The 19,406-nt window shown below is 45.9% G+C and overlaps 1 protein-coding gene across 5 annotated transcripts in view; it reads left to right on the top strand.

Moving 5' to 3' along the window:
• The first annotated feature begins 479 nt into the window (after nt 1-479).
• The window catches only part of LOC148010710 (large ribosomal subunit protein eL20z-like), a 42,182-nt gene continuing 23,255 nt past the window's right edge, over nt 480-19,406 (top strand). Inside the window, exons 1-2 of one of the 5 annotated variants that reach the window (XM_087671487.1) lie at nt 480-1,104; nt 1,301-1,433. In XM_087671487.1, coding sequence (XP_087527613.1) covers nt 1,089-1,104; nt 1,301-1,433 — 149 coding nt within the window. In that variant the 5' untranslated portion in view covers nt 480-1,088. Of the gene's footprint in view, nt 1,105-1,290; nt 1,434-19,406 lie in introns of all 5 variants that reach the window. The other 4 variants (XM_087671490.1, XM_087671488.1, XM_087671486.1 and 1 more) reach the window with 4 other exon arrangements.

Below are 19,406 nucleotides of genomic sequence, written 5' to 3'. Positions count from 1 at the left end.
AGAGAAGAGGGAGAGAGAAGAAAAGCGGTGAGAGAAAAACAATAAAGAGAGAAAAAAATAGACATAGGGAATTTAGGAGAGAGAGAGAGAGAGAGAGAGAGAGAGAAAGAGAGGAAAAAGAGGAGAGAGAAACAAGAAATGGATTGTTGAGCGAAGCTTCGCTTGCCGCTTCGAGGCAACTTCACAGCGCCCTAGCGTTCCACGGAACGCTAGTAGGTATCATGGAAGGAAAACATTGATAAGTTCGTGATGTGTGATCACACCCTTGTACCCTCGTAAGCGGTCGATGTAAGGGGTTCACGAAGGTGGCATTTTCTTTAATTTTATTGTTTCTGTGGAGTGGATAGTTTGTCGTGACTAGGAAGGCGAATGGCGATGGCCCTTACCATCCATCATCCACGCGCAAGGAAAAGAGAGATTCACGAAAAGAGACGGAGAAAGAGCGACACTTTCCAACTCGGGGGGGTCGGGTGGTTGGGGCGCCATATGCGCACGCGTTAACAAGTTTCTTTTCTCATGATCTTCACCATCGTCCTTACATTATTATCATGGAGTTTAAACACAGTAATATTAACAGGAGAGAGGACGAAGTGGAGAGTGACACCAAGAAGAAGCGAGAGAGGGCGCGTGCACATGCCGCCGCGCATGTGCTTCTCCTCCACACTGACATGTTTTTTGGAAATGGCTCATGCGGAGATGATGAATCACAGCAGTTCTTAAACACCGCATTTCTTTGCAGTTTCTTCTTCCTTCCTTCCCTTGTGATGACAGGACAAGAAGCGTTTGCCGCTGACCGTCGTCGCAGCAGCAAGCCACCTGGTCCCGTCCGCCTTTAGCAACTTCTTGTCTTCCTCTCCGCATTACCTCCATGTCCTGCGGGCCTTCCTATTTGGTGCATCGTTTTTTGTCCCTTCTCTTCTTCTTCACTCAGGAAAGCTTTTCTTCTTTGAACGATTAATTGTTTACCCCGACCTATACGTAGTTCGATATTCCAAGATTCACTTTGTGAAGGATTCCTTTCGCTTCTCAAGCATGAGACCCTGGTTGCAAACGATCACCGCGCGTTGACGTCGTTCTGGTGCCTAATCATGGGTAGATCTCACGGTAAGTGGAACCCCAGTTTCCTAGTTTTAAGTCTCTCTCTGAGAGAGAGAGAGAGAGAGAGAGAGAGAGAGAGAGAGAGAGAGAGAGAGAGAGAGAGAGAGAGATTCATACGCATTACAGAGACTTGTGAGAGAATTCCCAACCACACATTTGCTTGCTTAACTTTTCTTGTTCTTTTTTCTTAAGGCTCTTCCAGAAGTTCATCATCGGGGTTGCACGCAGCACCTGAGGATGACGACTACGAGAGCTTTCCTGAGTCGTATCCATTCATTGGCCTGTATGATCGACCACTTCCGTGTTGTGGCTGTGGCATTGGCTGGTTCTCGTAAGTATGCATTCATCATCCTTGTTTACAGCCTTATATGGAGTGCCCTGATTGCATTTTCTTTCGACCTTTTCTGGCTTGAGAATTGATTTAATTATACTTCTAGCAGCAGGTAGCTATTTTGTCTTTATTGGTATGCATTCATCGTTATTGTTTATAGCTTTACAAGGAGCTCAATGTGCCCTGATCGCATTGCCTGTTCACTTTTTCTGGCTTGAGGATTGACTTAATTATGCCTTTAGCAGCAGTTAGCTGTTGTAGAACCTGTGTCATTGTCAGCATTTTGATTTCACAGATTGAACAGATTAGTTGTTCAAATTGAATGCGGGTGGATGAACATGAACATGGCTGTACTTCTGCAGATCTGTTCATCAGTTACAATGTAGGTGGTTTTGAAGAAGGTCCCCTTGGCTTAGTGCTGTAGTGGCACTACCTATGTAGCATGCTGCTTGGTAGTGTCACTTAACATTATGACACTGAATATGCTCATCAGGTGCAAGAGAGTTCAGTTATGGACGATTTCCTTTTTGAACTTCCTTGTAGAGACAAGACAGGCTTGTTGGGGCAGTTGACCACAGGAACTTGGAAGCTGAGGTAGTGGACTGTTTGATAAGCTGCAGCAGGGCGAGGTTATGACTTAAGGTTATGAGCCAGAATTTGTTTATGCAGTGCAAGAGTAATCAGTTACAGGTGATTTCATTTTGAATTGATAATTCTGCAGCATGACTGGAGTGCACATTCATGTAAGAGAGGACTTTGTGTTAGAAGTGCAGCAGGAAACAAATTTGAGGCAGGCAAGGAGCATTTAACAACAGGAATTGGGAAAGAAAAGAGAACAAAATCATAGAGATGTGTTACAGCATGACATCGGAGATCTGAGTGGACTTTGTACAGGAGTGGACATCACCTTTGCATGAAGGGTATGCATCCATCCCTTGCATAGGCAGGGGGATTTTAACAACAGGAACAGAAACATAGAGGTGTTGCAGTATAATACACAAGATCTGAATGGACTTTGCATAGTAGTGAACATCATCTTTGTGCCAAAAATATGAATGGGATGTATAAGGGTGAATGCAAAATGAGGGGCTTGTACTGGGTAGCGCATACCGCAAGGCACTTGTTAGCTGTTCAACCTGTCAGGTTGACTTATTTAATTGCTGGTCTGCTCCATTTATGGCTTCATAGATGGTTTATGTATAGCCACCCTTCCATCTCACTTTGTATTATCTTGTCATGGAGAGGGTGATCTTGATCACTGCTGCTCCTCATATGCTATTATAACTGTGCAGTGACAAGGTGATGCCTCTCTAAAAAATTACCCCTAGTTAACTTAAGTGGCTCACTTTTAGACTTGTTGGGTTACGAGTTTGGGAGCCTTTAATGGTACCCAAAAAATTGAGTTGGTGACGTGGAAGGCTGCATTTCTGTTTGTGTGACTAAGACTGGTGATGAGCTAACCGCAAAATGAAGAAAGGGGGGCAGCTACTTGGTACACAACAACATGCTTCTTTTAGTTGTTCTCTCCTTTGTACTGCCATAGCCACCTATTCTTTCCCCCTCTTCCATTGCTCCCATTGCTTTCCATCCCTTCTATCTACCTTCAGTGCGCTTGCCTTTAATTCTGCTCCAACCACATCTGTATTTTGTTCAAGGCGCCAAATGTAGGAGGAACAATGGGAAATGAGCTTGTGGTCTGCAAGAGCGGCTGCTTGATCACAAAGCTTAGGTCTGTATTGGCTGCAACCCCTATGAGGACGAGGTTGATGAGGTGTGCTGCCACTACTTGTTGAAGCATGCCACACCGCCCTTGGACCTTGCCCCTATCAAGCAGGCCGAGGTTCCCGTATGGAACTCTACATATGGGAGTGCAATCTGACTGAGAACACTAAGTTCTCGTTCATGCACTTCTTGACATCGTACCTGTTGGGCTATAGGTATGGCGGGCTATGGACATTGTTTGCTTTTTGGTGGATTGCGACTTCTTGTACACGGCTGATATTAGGGAGCATGCAGAGTTCATTGACAACTACTATGCCATCATGTACATGCAACACAAGCATACACTGAAGATTGCAATCAAGATGGACGGTGTGAAGAAATACTCTAAAAACAGAAAACACAAAACCAATCGTATGACAAAGCATAAACTGATAACATAGAACACAGTTAGGCATAGAAACACGGAACGGCTGTTTTGGCCTGTAGAAACGGCCTAACGCATTTCAAACCCTCCGAAGAGGTGAAACGGCGAGGGAACGTTCCTTGCCATTCCCAAGGCCATTCCCTACCGTTCCCTGCTGTTCCCTGTTTGAAGCGGCCGTTCCAGGCTCGTTGACAAAAAAATGACGTTTTTTTTTCAGTTTTTTCTTTTTGCTTGTGTCACACTCCTCCTACTACATGTTCACCCATCTCCATTGCCCAATGTGCACATACTACTCTCTCTCTCTCTCTCTCTCTTTGGTTGAAGATTTAAAGTGTCAAGACAACCCACAAGCCAATCAGGAGTCCATGCAAAGTTCAAATTTGATGCATTATCAATTCTTACAAATCACAATCAAATTTCAGCCTATCCTCAATTCCAAGGTAATCATCCATTTATACTGTCTAATTTCAAGGGAAATTGGGATAATTGGAAAAATTCAAGGCAATTTGGAGCTATGGGGATAATCAAGTTAATTTTGGGACAATTTGGAGCATTGAAGGGTATTGGGGCAATTAGGGGTACATTCTTTGGGGCAAATTGGGTCATGCAGGGCATATTTGGGGCTCTTAAGTCATGTGCTGTTCTCCTCGTTCTTGTTCCCCGACCATCGATGTTCCCCTTGTTCCAAGGGTTTCTGTTCCCGTTCCCTGTTCCGGGTAACTATGCAGTTAGGGTTAGGGTAACTCAAGAGACAATGAATAGATGAATAATGAAGTGAATGACTATTGAATATACAATGCTCATGCAGCAAATACGCTATGGAGTGAATATTGAACCTCGAACTCTCGTATCTTTGGGATCAAGGTAGATGTTATAAGTTGGAGAGTGTGTCGTACTCCAAACGGATTTTGAAGCGCAACAAGGCAGCCTCCGGGTGCTGAACAAGAATAAATGCAGCCAGAGAGGCTAGATTTGATGCAGGTAGGCTGTGAGGAGAGAGAGACTAAAAACGTGGGTACTTGAGGAGAGAGAAAAATTGGGCAATAGCTAAAAGCAGTAGACAATTGTGCAAGAAGTATAGGCAACAACTAAAGGAGAGAGAAACTTAGCAAACACAAATTTTGGATGATGGCGACAGTTCCGGTTGATGACATCATCAACAAATACAAGCATTTGACAATAGGCAATAGCTCTAGGGTACTAGGCCATTGCTTCTAGATGCTGGTGATAGCTTTGGGCTGCAGGTGATAGCTCAGAGGTGGGGTTGGAGACTAGAATTAGGCGTTGGATGGTAGCAGACATCAATGCGAAGTTCTGACCGCGATGTTCTTTGTGAACGGGGTGTGGGCAATAGAGGTATGGCTCCTAAAACCCTCAAAAACGAGATTTAGGGATAGTGGTTGATTGCATGCCTATTTATAGAAAGTTTGGGGCACCCAAGTTAGGGTTTGCATGTGGGACACAGTAACTCTCTAGGAACTCTCTAGGATTGCATTTCTTTTTAAAATAAGAAGGTTTCATTAATTAAGTGTGTCTTGGGGTTGTTTTAAGTCAAACTAATGCAATTTTAGCTCAATAGATGGCGTGGTGTAGACTGATACCCTTGTAATAATTCATCCTCCATGGTTGTATACAATTGCTTCCATCCCAAAAACTAGTCCTCATGCTTGTCCTCATTAGCAACTTGGCTACTTCCTCCATTGCTTCATGTGGCTCGATGGCAAGGACATTCAGGTCATTCCTTTCACTTGGAACTTCCTCATTGGTGATGACGAAATGCGGATCAGCTCCTCCCTAACATAATCCATTACACCTTTAATGACCCTCGGTTCAAGGCATGCAGAATTGCGAGCATGTGGATGCTTGCATCTATGAGCAGAATGAGTATAGGCGGTCTTATATGGTGCAAAAGGTCATCCAAGCTGAGCCTAGCAAGCAATCTAATGCTTAGTAGTTGCCTTTCAACACTTGCTCGTCTTTTGGTTGCAAGATAAGTGGATGCTTGCTGCCAAGTTATTGCTTTCATGCCAAAAAAAACTCGGCGAGGGCAATGCTTGTGCACCTGTCTTTCACTTTCATTGTTCAATGTTTAGGTTTTTCAAGTTATAATTGCATTTCATGCTCTTGCTTCATTGTGTCTTCTACAAATACAAGGTGGGCAAAGATTTAAGAATGCATATACGGGAAGGGTAGGCAAAGTACAATGATAGACAAGATCTTGATTTAACTAGACAAGCAATTGCCAATAAAAGTTTAGTAATACTCAAAAGTACAAGGACAAGCAAAGATCTTGATTAACCAACAAAGTGATTGTCAAAGGAAGGTAGACTTGCTTATATTTCCACTTATGCGCTCCTTTTGAGCCATTGGGTTCATAGGTTTGTCCATACTTAATCAATGATAAGCATATTTGTGCTAATGTGAAGGATCATGAGAAGAGGGTTGTGTGCTTGTATTGTGCATATGTTAAAAATGCAATGAATTATGGTGTAAGGTATGCTAGGGTTTGTAAAGAAAATACTCAAACATAGAATACAAACACAGTTGTACAGCAAAGTATAGATTGATAAAAGAACTCAGTAGGGTTAGAGTAGCTCAAAGGCAATGAACATAGATGATGGATGAATGAATGAATAGATACAATGCTTAATGTAATAAACACACTATGCAGATTGAATACAAAACCTTGAACTTTGGTGTCTCTAAAGGACCAAGGTAGAGAGTATGAGTTGGAGTGTGTCATAGTTTGCATGAATCTTGAAATGCAGCAAACAGCCTCCGGATGTGATCAACAGCAGTAAATGCAGAACTGGTGAATTTGGATGAGGATGATCATGACTGGAGCAGCACAAATAGTGGGTGGCAGGCTGAAGACTTATTGGATGATGCAGGTGACTGCTGCAAACAGCAAATGCAGCTGTAAAAATGCTCCTAAAAGGTTTGCAACAGCAGCTAGATTGCAAACACATTGTGTGGGGCTGGCAGCAGTAAATGCAGCTATCTAGAGAATGCTAGGCTGATGACAACAGGCTGGAAACTGCCGCCACCAATAGCAAACATTTATGTAGATTGATTTGCCAACAATAGATGGAGGGCTGGATGTAGGTGCTTGATTGATAGAGATATCCGCGAGAAGGCATGTGGACCATAGAGAATGGGTGCTAGCAATTTGCTAAAAGAGATGGGTTGAGTGGACAAGCTGCTTCCTATTTCTAGATAAGTGGATCCTCCCAAATTAGGGTTTGGCTTATTGGATAGACACTCTTTAGCAAAGTTCATTAATTTAATGATAACTTTAATAATAAACATGTTTTGGGGCTGTAATAAAGAGATCAGTTTATAATGCATTTTAAAGCTCAATAGGGTTTGCACAAAGAAAACACTCCATAGTAAAAAGGAATGGTTGTCTTGGGCCCTCGAAACACAGAAATGCCATTCCAAACAGATCTATTGAAGGGGACGCTAAAATGGGACGGGAGATGTGCCTAGTCTTGTCCCCAACAAGTATCCTCCCATCCTAGCCGTCCGCTATCTTGCACCCTTCTCACATCCCTTCATAGGGGACTTTTTTAAATTTCAAATTTTATTTTATTTTATGGTTGGGTTGGGGGCAGGTAGAGGTAGTTTTCCTTTTTGGGTGTTTTTTTGGTGGGTTTTTTTGTGGGTGTGTCTTTTAGACTTCTTGATTTTTATTTCTTCCCCTTTTGTCACACACATACACATACAAAATCTTTATACTCGTGTATGAAGTCATCTCAAACCCACATCACACATGTAGTTGTTTTACAATGGAAATACAAGTATGCATGCATGAGCATGCATATTTTCTTTGGTAGTATGCATTCACCCACCATTATCCATGCTACATGCATACATTTTAAAATGCTATTTATGTATGCTGTCTCCTATCCTCGATCCCATTCCCGTTCCCATCCCTGTTTTTGTCCCCCATCCCATGTTACTATGAAACATTGAGAGTAAACAAACATGGCTAAAAGATGATGGATTTTGATATGTAGACAAAAGAAAAGAGCAAGAAAGTAGTGAATGAATGAATGCATGCTAATGAAAGAAAAGAACCAAGAAAGTAATGAATGAATGAATGAAGAGAGACAATTAGAGCTCTAGGAGTGGAGTCAATCTAATAGTCTCTCTCTCTCTCATGGGAGTGGAGTAAGAGGCAGTGTCATTCTTTGAGAATGGATGCTTAGTGCTGCAAAACTACCAATGATGTAGTAGTACTAGATTGGAGTTGAGGGTGATGAAATGCAGCAATAGAAGGCTAGTTGTAGAAAATTTGATATAAAGAGCCAAGTGTTAGCAGTCATGTTTGTCATGCCTTGTCATCTCCTGCCTGTGAGCCTCAGTTTGAGTCAGACGAGGACATTAGGTCCTAGGAGCTCTGACATGTCTGTCATGTGTTATGATGGGGGAGGCTAGTCACTCTTGACTGGCTGTCTTAGGTTGTGTATTTCTTTTTGGCCTCTTTTAGTGGGCAGCCATTGGTTGCCCGGCCACTTTTTGGTCACTGTTGTGGGGCGCCCATTTTAGGGCATTTTTAGGGTTTGCGCCCATTTTAGGGTTTACGCCCATTTTAGGGTTAGGGTTAGGGTTTGTCCGTTGCCTATTTATAGGCAGCCCCCCTTCCCACTTGGTCACTTGTCTTCTTGCAGATTCCGACACTCCTCCCCCATGGTGGTGCTGCCATCATCATCAGCTTGATCTGGTGCCCTCACTGACGCTGTGGGCTGCGTGTGGGGACTGATCAGTCCATTTCAGTGTATTCAGCATTCATTTCAGTCAGTGCAGATTTCTCTTCCTTATTTTCTGCTTTCTCTCTCTCTCTCTCTCTCTCCCTCCGTGTTCGTATTTCCTCTTCCACAACGCACTCTCACATGGTATCAGAGCCAAACTGAGAGCACGGAGGTCTTCATCGACTGGAGAGACACCACACCTATCATCTGTTGCTGCCCCCCTTCTCTCCAACAGCCAGGCGGCCCCTCCAGGTGGTCTGTACACTTGCGTTTTCAGCTGGGCGGCCTTCTCTTTAGTTGGGCGACTCCATTATTGGCTGTGTTTTGCATCCAAGGTGGTCGTTTTTCCTCTTGGCGGCTCCTCTCCAACTGGCGCTTCTCTTCTTGGCTGCGTTTTGGTGCCTGGCAACTTTCCCTCCGGATTTTGTGCCCTACACAGCTGCGTTTTCACCTCCTGGTGATAGGCGACCTGATTTCCTGGAGTTTGGTGGTTCTTCTGGTGGTTGGTGACCCTTCTGGTGGTCATTCTTCGGCATCGGCACAGTTTTCTTTGGTGTTTGGTATTTGCAGATTGGAAGATGTCTTATCATCAGTTTATAGGTTTTGATGACTTAGATGATGAGCTTTTGTCTCGACATTCATCTGAACGGAGGTGTGATTTCTATCGCGAGGATCGTCATCCGGAGTCTATTCCTCGTTCTTGTCCCCCTTCTATTCATGTATCTCGGCGATCCCCTTCCAGTGGGCCGAAGATGCAGCCTTTGGTACCCCCTGTACAAGTACCCGTACTTCCTCAGCTGCCCAAAGAGGACCGGTTGGATGGCTCCAACTTTTCTCTGTGGTCCTGCAAGGTGGAGTGTATCTTGGACTCCTTCGATCTTTGGGAGCTTGTTTCTGTTCCTATTCCCCGGCCTCAGGTGGATCCCGCAGATGGGACATCTATGGATCGTGCAACCTTATGGGATCGGCTCAATTCTAGAGCCAGATCTTTCCTCTTTTTGAGTTTGCAGGATTCTGTCCTTGTTCATGTTCACAGGTTGAAGACTGCAGCGGACGTGTGGAGAAAGCTCGCGTCTCTCTATCAACAGAAGACGTTTGTCCACCGGATATCTCTTGAAAAGAAGTTGCGGATGCTCACTATTGATGATAGTCCTTCCATGAAGGACCACATCAACAGATTATAGGATATGAGGGATGAGCTTGCATCCCTCGGTCGGACAATATCTTCTGAAGACATGGCTATGATTCTTTTGACTCAGCTGCCATCGCCTCGGTTTGATGTCTTCTACACCAGCCTTCTTACATCGAGGACCCGTGAGAAGCTTCTATGGGAGGAGCTATCCCCGCTCGTCTTGGAGCATGACGAGCGACTCAGAGAGGTCAGTGCTAGTGGATCCGACTCCACTAGAGCCTTTGTTGCAGGTTCGGGAGGACAAAGAAGAAGAAGAAGTCAAAGGCTAAGCAGAAGGACAGTTCTTCAGGCTCTGACTCAGATTCAGAGAGATCGAAGTGCCCACACTGTGGGAAAGGGACACATCTCGAGGAGAAATGTTGGAAGAAGTACCCTCACCTTCGTCCGGGAGCGAAGGGTGGATCTACATCGGAGCCTTATGCTACCTCTACACCCGCTGTTACCCATGAGTCAGTGTTCCTTCATATCCATGCTTTGGAGGAGGATTCTTCTTCCGTGGCTGCAGTGTCTTCTGCGCAGCCTTGGTTAGTGGACAGTGGTGCTTCGAGTCATATGACTCCCCGAGGTGATTTGTTACAGGATCTCCATCCATCAGAGGGTTCAGTCACTGTTAGTGACATTTTATCGGTGCTTATTCGTGGTGTTGGCACATTGCCTTTGTTTATCGATCGACCTTCGAGCTCCTTTTCACAGGCCCTACATGTTCCGGATTTGGGCCTTCCCCTCCTCTCAGTTTATGGCCTTACGAGGCTTGGCACACGAGTGATCTTCACCGAGCATGCCGTTATTATTGAGGATTCTTTTACAGGAGCTGTCTTATCTACAGGTTGGCAGGAGAGCGGGCTTTACAGGCTCCATTCCCCTTCTTTGATACAGGGTACTCCGTGGCAGTCTATTGCTACATCCGTTCCCGCTTGTGCACCTTCTATTCCACAGGTTCCTTCCCATCCCTCACCTTCTCCTCCGGTGGTTCCCTCGTACCCCCCATCCCTTTCAGAGGGGGACGATCTCGGTGATGCGGCTATGGATTCCCTGGCCCCAAGTGTTTGAGGGGGATTCCCAGGATCATGAGGAGCTCCTTGAGCGGCAGTCTACATCGGCGGACTTCATTGACCTTGGCATTCCTCTTGCCACCCCAGGATCCGTTTCTCTCTTGGCCTTCAGCCACATCCAAGATCTGAGAGGGGGTGTTAGCAGTCATGTTTGTCATGCCTTGTCATCTCCTGCCTGTGAGCCTCAGTCTGAGTCAGACGAGGACATTAGGAGCTCTGACATGTCTGTCATGTGTTATGATGGGGGAGGCTAGTCACTCTTGACTGGCTGTCTTAGGTTGTGTATTTCTTTTTGGCCTCTTTTAGTGGGCAGCCACTGGTTGCCCGGCCACTTTTTGGTCACTGTTGTGGGGCGCCCATTTTAGGGCATTTTTAGGGTTTGCGCCCATTTTAGGGTTTACGCCCATTTTAGGGTTAGGGTTAGGGTTTGTCCGTTGCCTATTTATAGGCAGCCCCCCTCCCCACTTGGTCACTTGTCTTCTTGCAGATTCCGACACTCCTCCCCCGTGGTGGTGCTGCCATCATCATCAGCTTGATCTGGTGCCCTCACTGACGCTGTGGGCTGCGTGTGGGGATTGATCAGTCCATTTCAGTGTATTCAGCATTCATTTCAGTCAGTGCAGATTTCTCTTCCTTATTTTCTGCTTTCTCTCTCTCTCTCTCCCTCCGTGTTCGTATTTCCTCTTCTGCAATGCACTCTCACACAAGGATAGTAGGGGCGGCGAACGGACTTCAATGCAGTGGTCTTTGGGACTAGAATGATCAAAGGTAGCAACGTGTAGCCTAATGACAATCCCTAATAGTGTGTGGATTATATTGATTGTTCTCTAGAGTAAAAGAATCTTGGAAACATAGGGAAGTAGCAAATTGAAAATGAAGACACAACAATTTGTAAGTGTTGGAGAGGTAGGCCATAGCATGCGTAGCTCCGCAGGTCTTGTATGTGGAAAGCCAATCTCTGCCAAGATACAACGGAGCCAAATTGCCTCCATAGCGGTTAAACATAAGGCCCGATACTCATGGAAAAAAAAAACCAGAGAGCATGTGGAGTCTTTGTAGAAGAAAGGGCCATAATAGATTGCTTTGTTAGTAGAGTATGTCAGCTCGTGTGAGTCTGAGCATGTATTATGGTTGGACACATTAGGTAGTTATTGTTGGGCACATTAGGTAGTTATTTTAGGCATTTTTATTGTGTAGCATTTTATGCTATTGGGACATTTGTTGTTGCCAATCGGCTAGCATTAAATGCTGACCGACTTGATATATTTTATGGCATTATTCATGCCTATATATATTCTGGGCTCCTCCTCCTTACTAAATTCAGTTCATCACTTGGAGGTCCTATGGAGAGAGGAGCTGGTGCCAGTGCCCACACAGCCAGTGACTCATTGTTGTATGCGACAGTCTTGTGTCTGATATATGGATTCCATTTCTCGAGCATACATGTGAGTTCTCATCTGTATTGTGTTCTCATATCGCACTTGGTTTAAAGAGAATGGGAAACGAGAGGGATGCATCGCTCGACCTCTCTGCCCGTAGGGCATAGTCCCATTCCAATCCCCTAAAACAGTATGAATCTGCTTGGGTCCAGTTGTATCTACGCAAAGTGGAACGGCTGTCGATCGATGCTAGAAGGCTGTTAGAAAGACTCGATTGCTAGGAACCCGGACTTCAGGTCGATCCTAGTGGAACGGCCGGATAAGTTCCGTTGCGAGGCAGACTCGAGAGACCCTAGTTGGCAAACCCCGTGTCATTCCTTGGGAGTGCCAGGCGGCATCTTCTAGATTGATCTCTCGATGGGCTGCTAAGACGTGTCCCGCAATTTGAGGCGCGGGCACGTTACAATTGGCTTTCTTTCCCTTTCTCTTTTGCCTTGTGTTTCATCAGTTTATTATAGCTTATGTTTACGCTTCCATTGCTGCACCACTTTTGACATGCTTTTTACTACAAGAGATAGCACCCGACCCAAGGGAGAAGTCATATCTTGTAGTGGATCTTCTTGAATCTACATCATCTATCTAATTTGAGTCACTCCATCCAGAAAGAGTGACCCCCTCTGCATACATGATCCCATAAGATCGAGTCCCCTATAAATATTGAAGAACACGCAAGGTGGCCCTCCAGTGATCCTGTGTAGGTCATGAAAGAAGACAACAAAGCCACCACAAAAGAAATATTCGGTTGTGTGTGGATAAGCCAAATAAGAGAGCCAACAAGACACGTGTAATGGGTAGTATCTGTAAGGGGAACTCCATGTGCCACAAATTTGGACGCAGGGTCCATGGGGCAAGAAATAGGTTGACATTTAGCCATACAAAACTTCAAAAGTAGCTCGGAGATGTACTTGTGCTGGGAAATGAAAATGCCCTGTGCCATTTGATAGATTTCCAATCCAAGAAAGAAGTGTAGGATCCTAAGATTTGTCATATCAAACTCGTGCTACAAAATGGCCGGAGTATGATCCACCTCTTGAGTTCGCTCCCTGTAATGATAATATCATCAACATAAAAAACAACCAAAATACATCGGCCACCCTCAACCTTGTAGCATAGGTTGGGGTCATGAGGAGCGATGGAAACCACTATGCACAAAGAAATGGTCAATTCTTTGGTACCAAGATCTAGGAGCTTGCTTGAGGCCATAAAGGGCCTTCCGCAGCCTATAGACATGGTCCTCCTTCCCTTGCACAAGAAAACGTGGAGGCTGGGAGACACAGATCTCCTTTGCAAGTACACCATTAAAGAAGGCTGACTTGCGTCCATCTAATAAATAGGCCGGCGGTGGTGTGCTACAAGTGCTACAAGTGCTGAAATAGCTCGAATAGTAGACATCCAAGCCGTAGGTGCCAAAGTCTCAAAGTAGTCAAAACCTGCCCTTTGAGCAAAATCCTTGGCAACAAGCCTAGCTTTGTGTTTATCCAAGGAACCATTTGCAAGGTACTTAGTCTTATAGACCCACTTCACACTAATCACCTTCTGCTTTTTGGGACATGGAACGAGCTCCCAAGTTTGATTATTCTCGATGAAATTGAGCTCATCTTGCATAGCCTATCTCCAAACATCCTGTGCAAGAGCCTCTTTGGCCGTAGAAGGCTCGGAGTCTTGAAGAATGTGTGACATAAGAGCATAGTTCACACAGAGTGAACTATCCCACTGGACCTTTAATCGGGCTAATTTGTGTGGACCTAAAGGAGTAGCAGGAAAGTGAGTGACACTGGAATCTTGCATAAGCTGCTTGTACCACCGAGGAATTTGGAGAGACTCCTCCTGCGGTTGCAAGGGAGACTAAGAAGTCTACAGAACCTGCAAAGCACTTGTTTGTGTAAGGAGACTCCTAAGGGGAGGCTGAAGGGGTGGAAGAACTCGATGAGAAGACGTCATATCCGCCAAAGGTGGAAGGGAAGCCGGGGTAGGGGGTAAAGGAGGAGGATGAGGAAGAGGAGGGGGAGAAGCCAAAGATGAAGAAGGCGTGCCAAGAGGCAACTTGGAAGGAAGGAGGTACTAAAGGTGGGGGAGGGTTAGGCGATGATGAAGTAGCACCTGGAAGAGAACCATCAATCGAATCCTCAGAGGCCACAGCCTCATCGAAGATCACATCCGTACTCACCTCAATCTTCCGTGTCGTCGGGTCGTAGAGTTGATATCCCTTTGTGGTCGTGCTATAGCCCACAAAGATGAGCTCCTGGACTTCGAGTTAAGCTTCATTTGCCTCTTCTTGTCCACTGTCAATGCATCACAACTGAAGATGCGAAAATGAGACACGGAAGGCTTTTTCCCAAAGAAAGCCTCATGTCTTGTAAAGCAGAAGTCGGAGATCGGTTGCGGATATGAACTTTTGTAGTCACTGGGTTTGATTCACAGGCTCACCACACCATTCTCTGATGGTGTGTTCGAATGGGAATACTCCACCTGAATGCGGTGGTCCTTGCAAAATTGAGAAAAGAGGTGAAGTAAACTCACCACCATGATCGGTTTGTACGCTACAAACTTTGGAAATTGCATCTTCTCAAACACCTTCCACTCGCAGAATCGGGAGTATGCCTTGCTCTTGTACTCCAAAAAGTAAGGGCACACATAACGACTGAAGTCATCAACAATCAACATCAAATACTTGGCCTTCCCAAGGGAGGCCGGATCCATAGGTCCGCAAAGATCGGTATGCACCGACTCTAGCGGTGAAGAAGCTCTCCAAAAGGCAACCTGTGGGTGAGGTTGCCTATGCTACTTGCCCCTCAAGTAGCTAGGGCATAAAGTGTGAAGAGAAGGGATGAAGTGTGAAGAGGAGGGAAATCGGGAAGTCCAGTTGCTAGCTTCTTCTAAGAAGTCTGCCGGATCACATCAAGATGAAGGTGCCCGTAACAAGCATGCTAAAGCAGCCCAAGCTTATGGGAAGACCGTGCGGCTAAGGTTGTGAGCTTGTAGAGCCCGCCCTCTTGTGCACCTGTCCAAAGAGTTGCACCTGTAGAAGCATCCTCCACGGTAACTGCATCCTGGGAAAAAATGACTAGGGTACCTAGCTGTGTAAGACCACGGACATGCAATAGGTAAAAGCCCAAATCCTGTACATAAAGAACTTTGGCAGAAGAAGATTGCCCGTCAGAGAATAGAGGTAAAGTCCCTACATCTCGAACATGAACAGTAGAGTTGTCACCAATGGTGACTGTGTCCCCTCTAGAACGGATGTCCTGAAGCTAATCCTTCTTGAAGGCCATGTGAGAAGAAGGGCCACTATCCACGAGCTAAGGCTTCTCCCAAGTGGTAGAAGCAAGGGCGGTATCCTCGTCAACAAATACATGCACAAAGACGGAACTTTGTCGTGGCTAGGGTTGCCTTTGAATCATTCTCCTTGGGCTTCAAACGGGGGTACTTCTGCCAACACTTGTCCTTTGAATAAGTGCCCTTTTCACAGTGTGGACACTTGGGCTTTTTCTCCTTTGAATCATCTGTTGAGCTAAAATTTGCATTACTTGCTGATTAGCCTCTTAAACAGCTCCAAAACACACTAAAAATGCTATTTTAGAGTAAAACCCTAAAACAGGGAGCAGTTCGAGAGAGTTCAATGGAAACCCTAAAACGGGGAGCGGTTCGAGAAAGTTTAGTGGAAACCGTAATTTTTGGGGCGCCCTTCCACGTCTATAAATAGACAGGGTGCCCCCATTCAGCAATCATCCTTGTTTGCAGGCTACACCAGCCCACACACCCATTTGTTGCTGTTGGCGCCCAGTTTCCAGCCTGCAGCCCGCCTCCATCTGCTGTCCAGCCATCATTGACTGTAGCCACATCATCTTTAGTTTGTCCATTGCTGTAGGCGACAGCTCTCAGCTGCTGGCTATTGCTCCAAACTGTCCAGACTGCTGTTCAGCCTGCTGTCCATCATCTCTAGGGTCAGCCAGCCTGCGTTTTCAGCATTGCAGGCTCTGACGCTCTCAGACACTGTTCCAGCCTGTTGTTTACAGCAGATTGCGCACAGTTTCCAGCCCCAATCGGTGGTACACTGCTGCGCTTACCAGTTTCCAGCCACTGCTGCGTTTTGGTGACCAGCCTGCTGCCATTCACTATTCAACACTCTTACACTCCGACTGGTGGTCATAGACTTGGGATCCGTCTTCGATGGACGTCACACTCAGACATTGCTCTGCCCTTGAGCACACTATACACTCTTACATTCATTTACAACATTCATTCACTTCAGAGTTGTGTTCTCTTTCTCCCTTCTTCTGTTTGTGTTTGAGTTTTGAGTTTTGTGTTTAGGGTTTGAGTTTTGAGTTTTGCGTTTAGGATTTGAGTTTTAACCTCTGTGTTTGTGTTTGTGTTTGTGTCTGTGTTTTTGTCGTAGTCGTACACTCTGTGTGTCCTCAGTGCAAACCCTAGCACTCTTCTTAACATGGTATCAGAGCCGGTGCTCTTGTAAAGAGTATGCTGCGGATATTGTTGAGAGCTAGTCTTTGTGCGAGGTACACAATACAACTTGTAACTGAATCACGATGTCCTAGACACCTTCTCCAGTTCCTATGATGTCTTATTAGGCTTCTCCATCATTGGAGGCCTTGAGACGGCATTATGGACTTGGTGAGGAGGATGACACTCCACCTTCACTAGATTTCACTAACATGAGCACACTTTTTGCTACCATATTCGGACCGGTTGGTGAGGTTGGCCACCTCCGATCATGGAGGACATACTGCATTCGGAACGTCTGGCGATCCATCTTCATCATCTCCGCCAGGTCCAATGTCAAGTTTGTACAATTCTTTTGTGTTGCACGAATCAAAACCCTCGCCTGTTTCTTCTTTTGAGGTACAGGATCCGGATGGCTTTGCGTATGTGAACTTGAATAGAGAGGGCTCACGAAGCAGACGAAATTCAGGTACATCTACAACTTCTGTTTCATTTGAGCATATTACACACACTTCTCACTTCCCTCCCATCCCATCCTCTTCTATATTACACCTTGATCATCTCTCATCATCTTTCCAAAATCTTGGATTATAGTCCACATCTGCATTACACACCCTAGGGATTGGATCTACCATCTCCGCTCCTAGCACCTTTTCCTTCTCCACCCCATTCTCTACCTCTTTGCACCATGGTACTTCGTTAGGGGGAATGCCACCCTTTAACACAATGCCTCTCACCTTTCAGCAAATGAGCACACTTATCACTCCTGGGTCGACTGTGATGGGCATTCCCCTCACTATCCCTAGCTTCACATCTCCCATGACCACTCATATGGAGAGGTTCTTTTCCTTCACCCCATTCTCTACCTCTTTGCACCATGGTACTTCGTTAGGGAGAATGTCACCCTTTAACACAGTGCCTCTCACCTTTCAGCAAATGAGCACACTTATCACTCCTGGGTCGACTGTGATGGGTATTCCCCTCACTATCCCTAGCTTCACATCTCCCATGACCACTCATATGGAGATGTTTCCATCCTCAGCTTATGATGCGTCTTCACACTCTCCTTGGGTTACACCTGCGCAGGGATTCCCATCTTCTGCTCCCCGTATTCCCATCCCACCTCCTTGGGTTCCTCATGTGGCTACCATGCCCATGCCTAGTCAGCCCATTCCTACCTATGGATCCACCTTGCACACTACCTGCATGCCTGGTGGGCACTCTGGGGCCTATTCCCAAGTATACTTTACTCCCCCATCCTACCCCCACTACACTTTTTCACACTATCCATCTCCGAGCACTACCACTCCTGTTGCAATGGCTAAGAATGCCTTCACGGATAAGACACGTTTTAACGGGTCAAATTTCACTACTTGGTCGAATTTCATGCAACAAGTGCTCGAGTCTCAGGGTCTTTGGAACCTCGTCATCGGTCTAGAGCCTATGCTGGACCCTCGACTAGCTCACCCTGACTACATCCGTCAATGGAGAGTCCGTAATGCTACAGCCAATGCTGAGCTGATGCAGGGATTGCTTCTTGAGTTTCACTCTCAGTTGCAGCACTTCCTGCTCGTGTCAGAGCGTTGGAGTCACCTTCTCGATTGCTATGCGGCTCGTGGTCGTACTTGGCGCATCAATCTCGACTTTGAGCTTTAAGAGTTCTCTCTTAAGGAAGGGGACGATCTGAAAGTTAAGCTGACTGACTATAGGCGGTTACTTGCCGAGTTCGCCACTACTGGCTCTCCAAAGTCAGATGACGATCAGGTTACATTCTTTTTGAATAAGTTGTCCGCTAAATACTTCAATTTCATTCAACACATCATCTCCCAACCTCGATTGCCAACCTTCTATGAGTTTGAGTGCTAGTTCTTGCATTACTCAAGGCTGCATGATCAAGTCCACAAGAAATCCTCATCACAGCCTTATTTAGAGCAGAGGGGGTTGGTTACTTTTTCTTCGGGAGGGAAAACCACCAGTGGCAAGAACTCGCTAGATGCGAAGGCAAGCCAATCAAAGGGTGACTCCTCTTTCTCCGATGGAACCAAAGAATCAAGATCTATTTGGCAGTAACTTCCTAAGAAAAACCGGCTTTGCACACATGCCGGAGAGCAGGCCATGTGGACGAGGAGTGTCGCTCCAAGGCCCAAGGTTTTCCACCTAAAAAGCCTCAGCAGACAGTAGTGACTTCATAGTCCAGTGGGGCTACGCCATCCGCTGCTGCCCCATCTGCTCCTCCAGCCCCCACAACAACTGCTGGACATGTGGCACCCGGACAAACCTTAGCGGCCATCCTTCTCTACTCCTGAAGGATTGGTTGATTGGTCTGCAGGTTGTTCCGATCCCGTTGCTTTTCATGCATCTATCTCACCTTCCTCCCCACCTCGTCAGGCATTCCCTTGGTAGAGCCCTGCTATTGGACGTACGCGATGGTAGCCACCTTCTTAGACTAGTGTGTCTCTAGGTCCTTTCGGATACCCTAGGTCAGTCTAGCATTCATTTTTCGTACTCTTAGAGTCGGGCCGATAGGATTTTTGTCTCTACATTTAAGTCTTCCGCTGCATTTACTCTCACACATACACATTTGCATCTTTGCACTTGTTCCTTTAGTTAGCTTTTCATTTTAGTTTAGTTTTGTTTTTGAAGCATCTCACTATTGATCTCTGTGATTGTAGACTTTGATCTCCTTTGCAGGTTTTGTTTTCAGTGTAGGGCTAACATGCAGGTTTGCCCAGTTCTACCTGGGCTGGAGACTTGGGATGTGCGCCGTTCCTTCATGGTTTCATCATCCTTGGAGTTTTGCTCTTCTACCAGCATGGAGGCTTCTCCTCTCGAGGCGGATTGTGCAGCATCTCTCTTGATGCTATCATGGCAGTGACTTCTACCTAGCTCTTCCAGCTGGGATGCTTCCTTCTCCTCTTCATTCCTTATGGTCTCGG

Source organism: Lygodium microphyllum, chromosome 29, assembly GCF_053477565.2.
Source record: "Lygodium microphyllum isolate KBCC chromosome 29, Lygodium_microphyllum_v1.1.10, whole genome shotgun sequence".
NCBI classification, from domain to species: Eukaryota; Viridiplantae; Streptophyta; class Polypodiopsida; order Schizaeales; family Lygodiaceae; genus Lygodium; species Lygodium microphyllum.
Note: the sequence above shows the minus strand (reverse complement) of the source record. Positions and strands in the feature narration are given on the sequence as shown.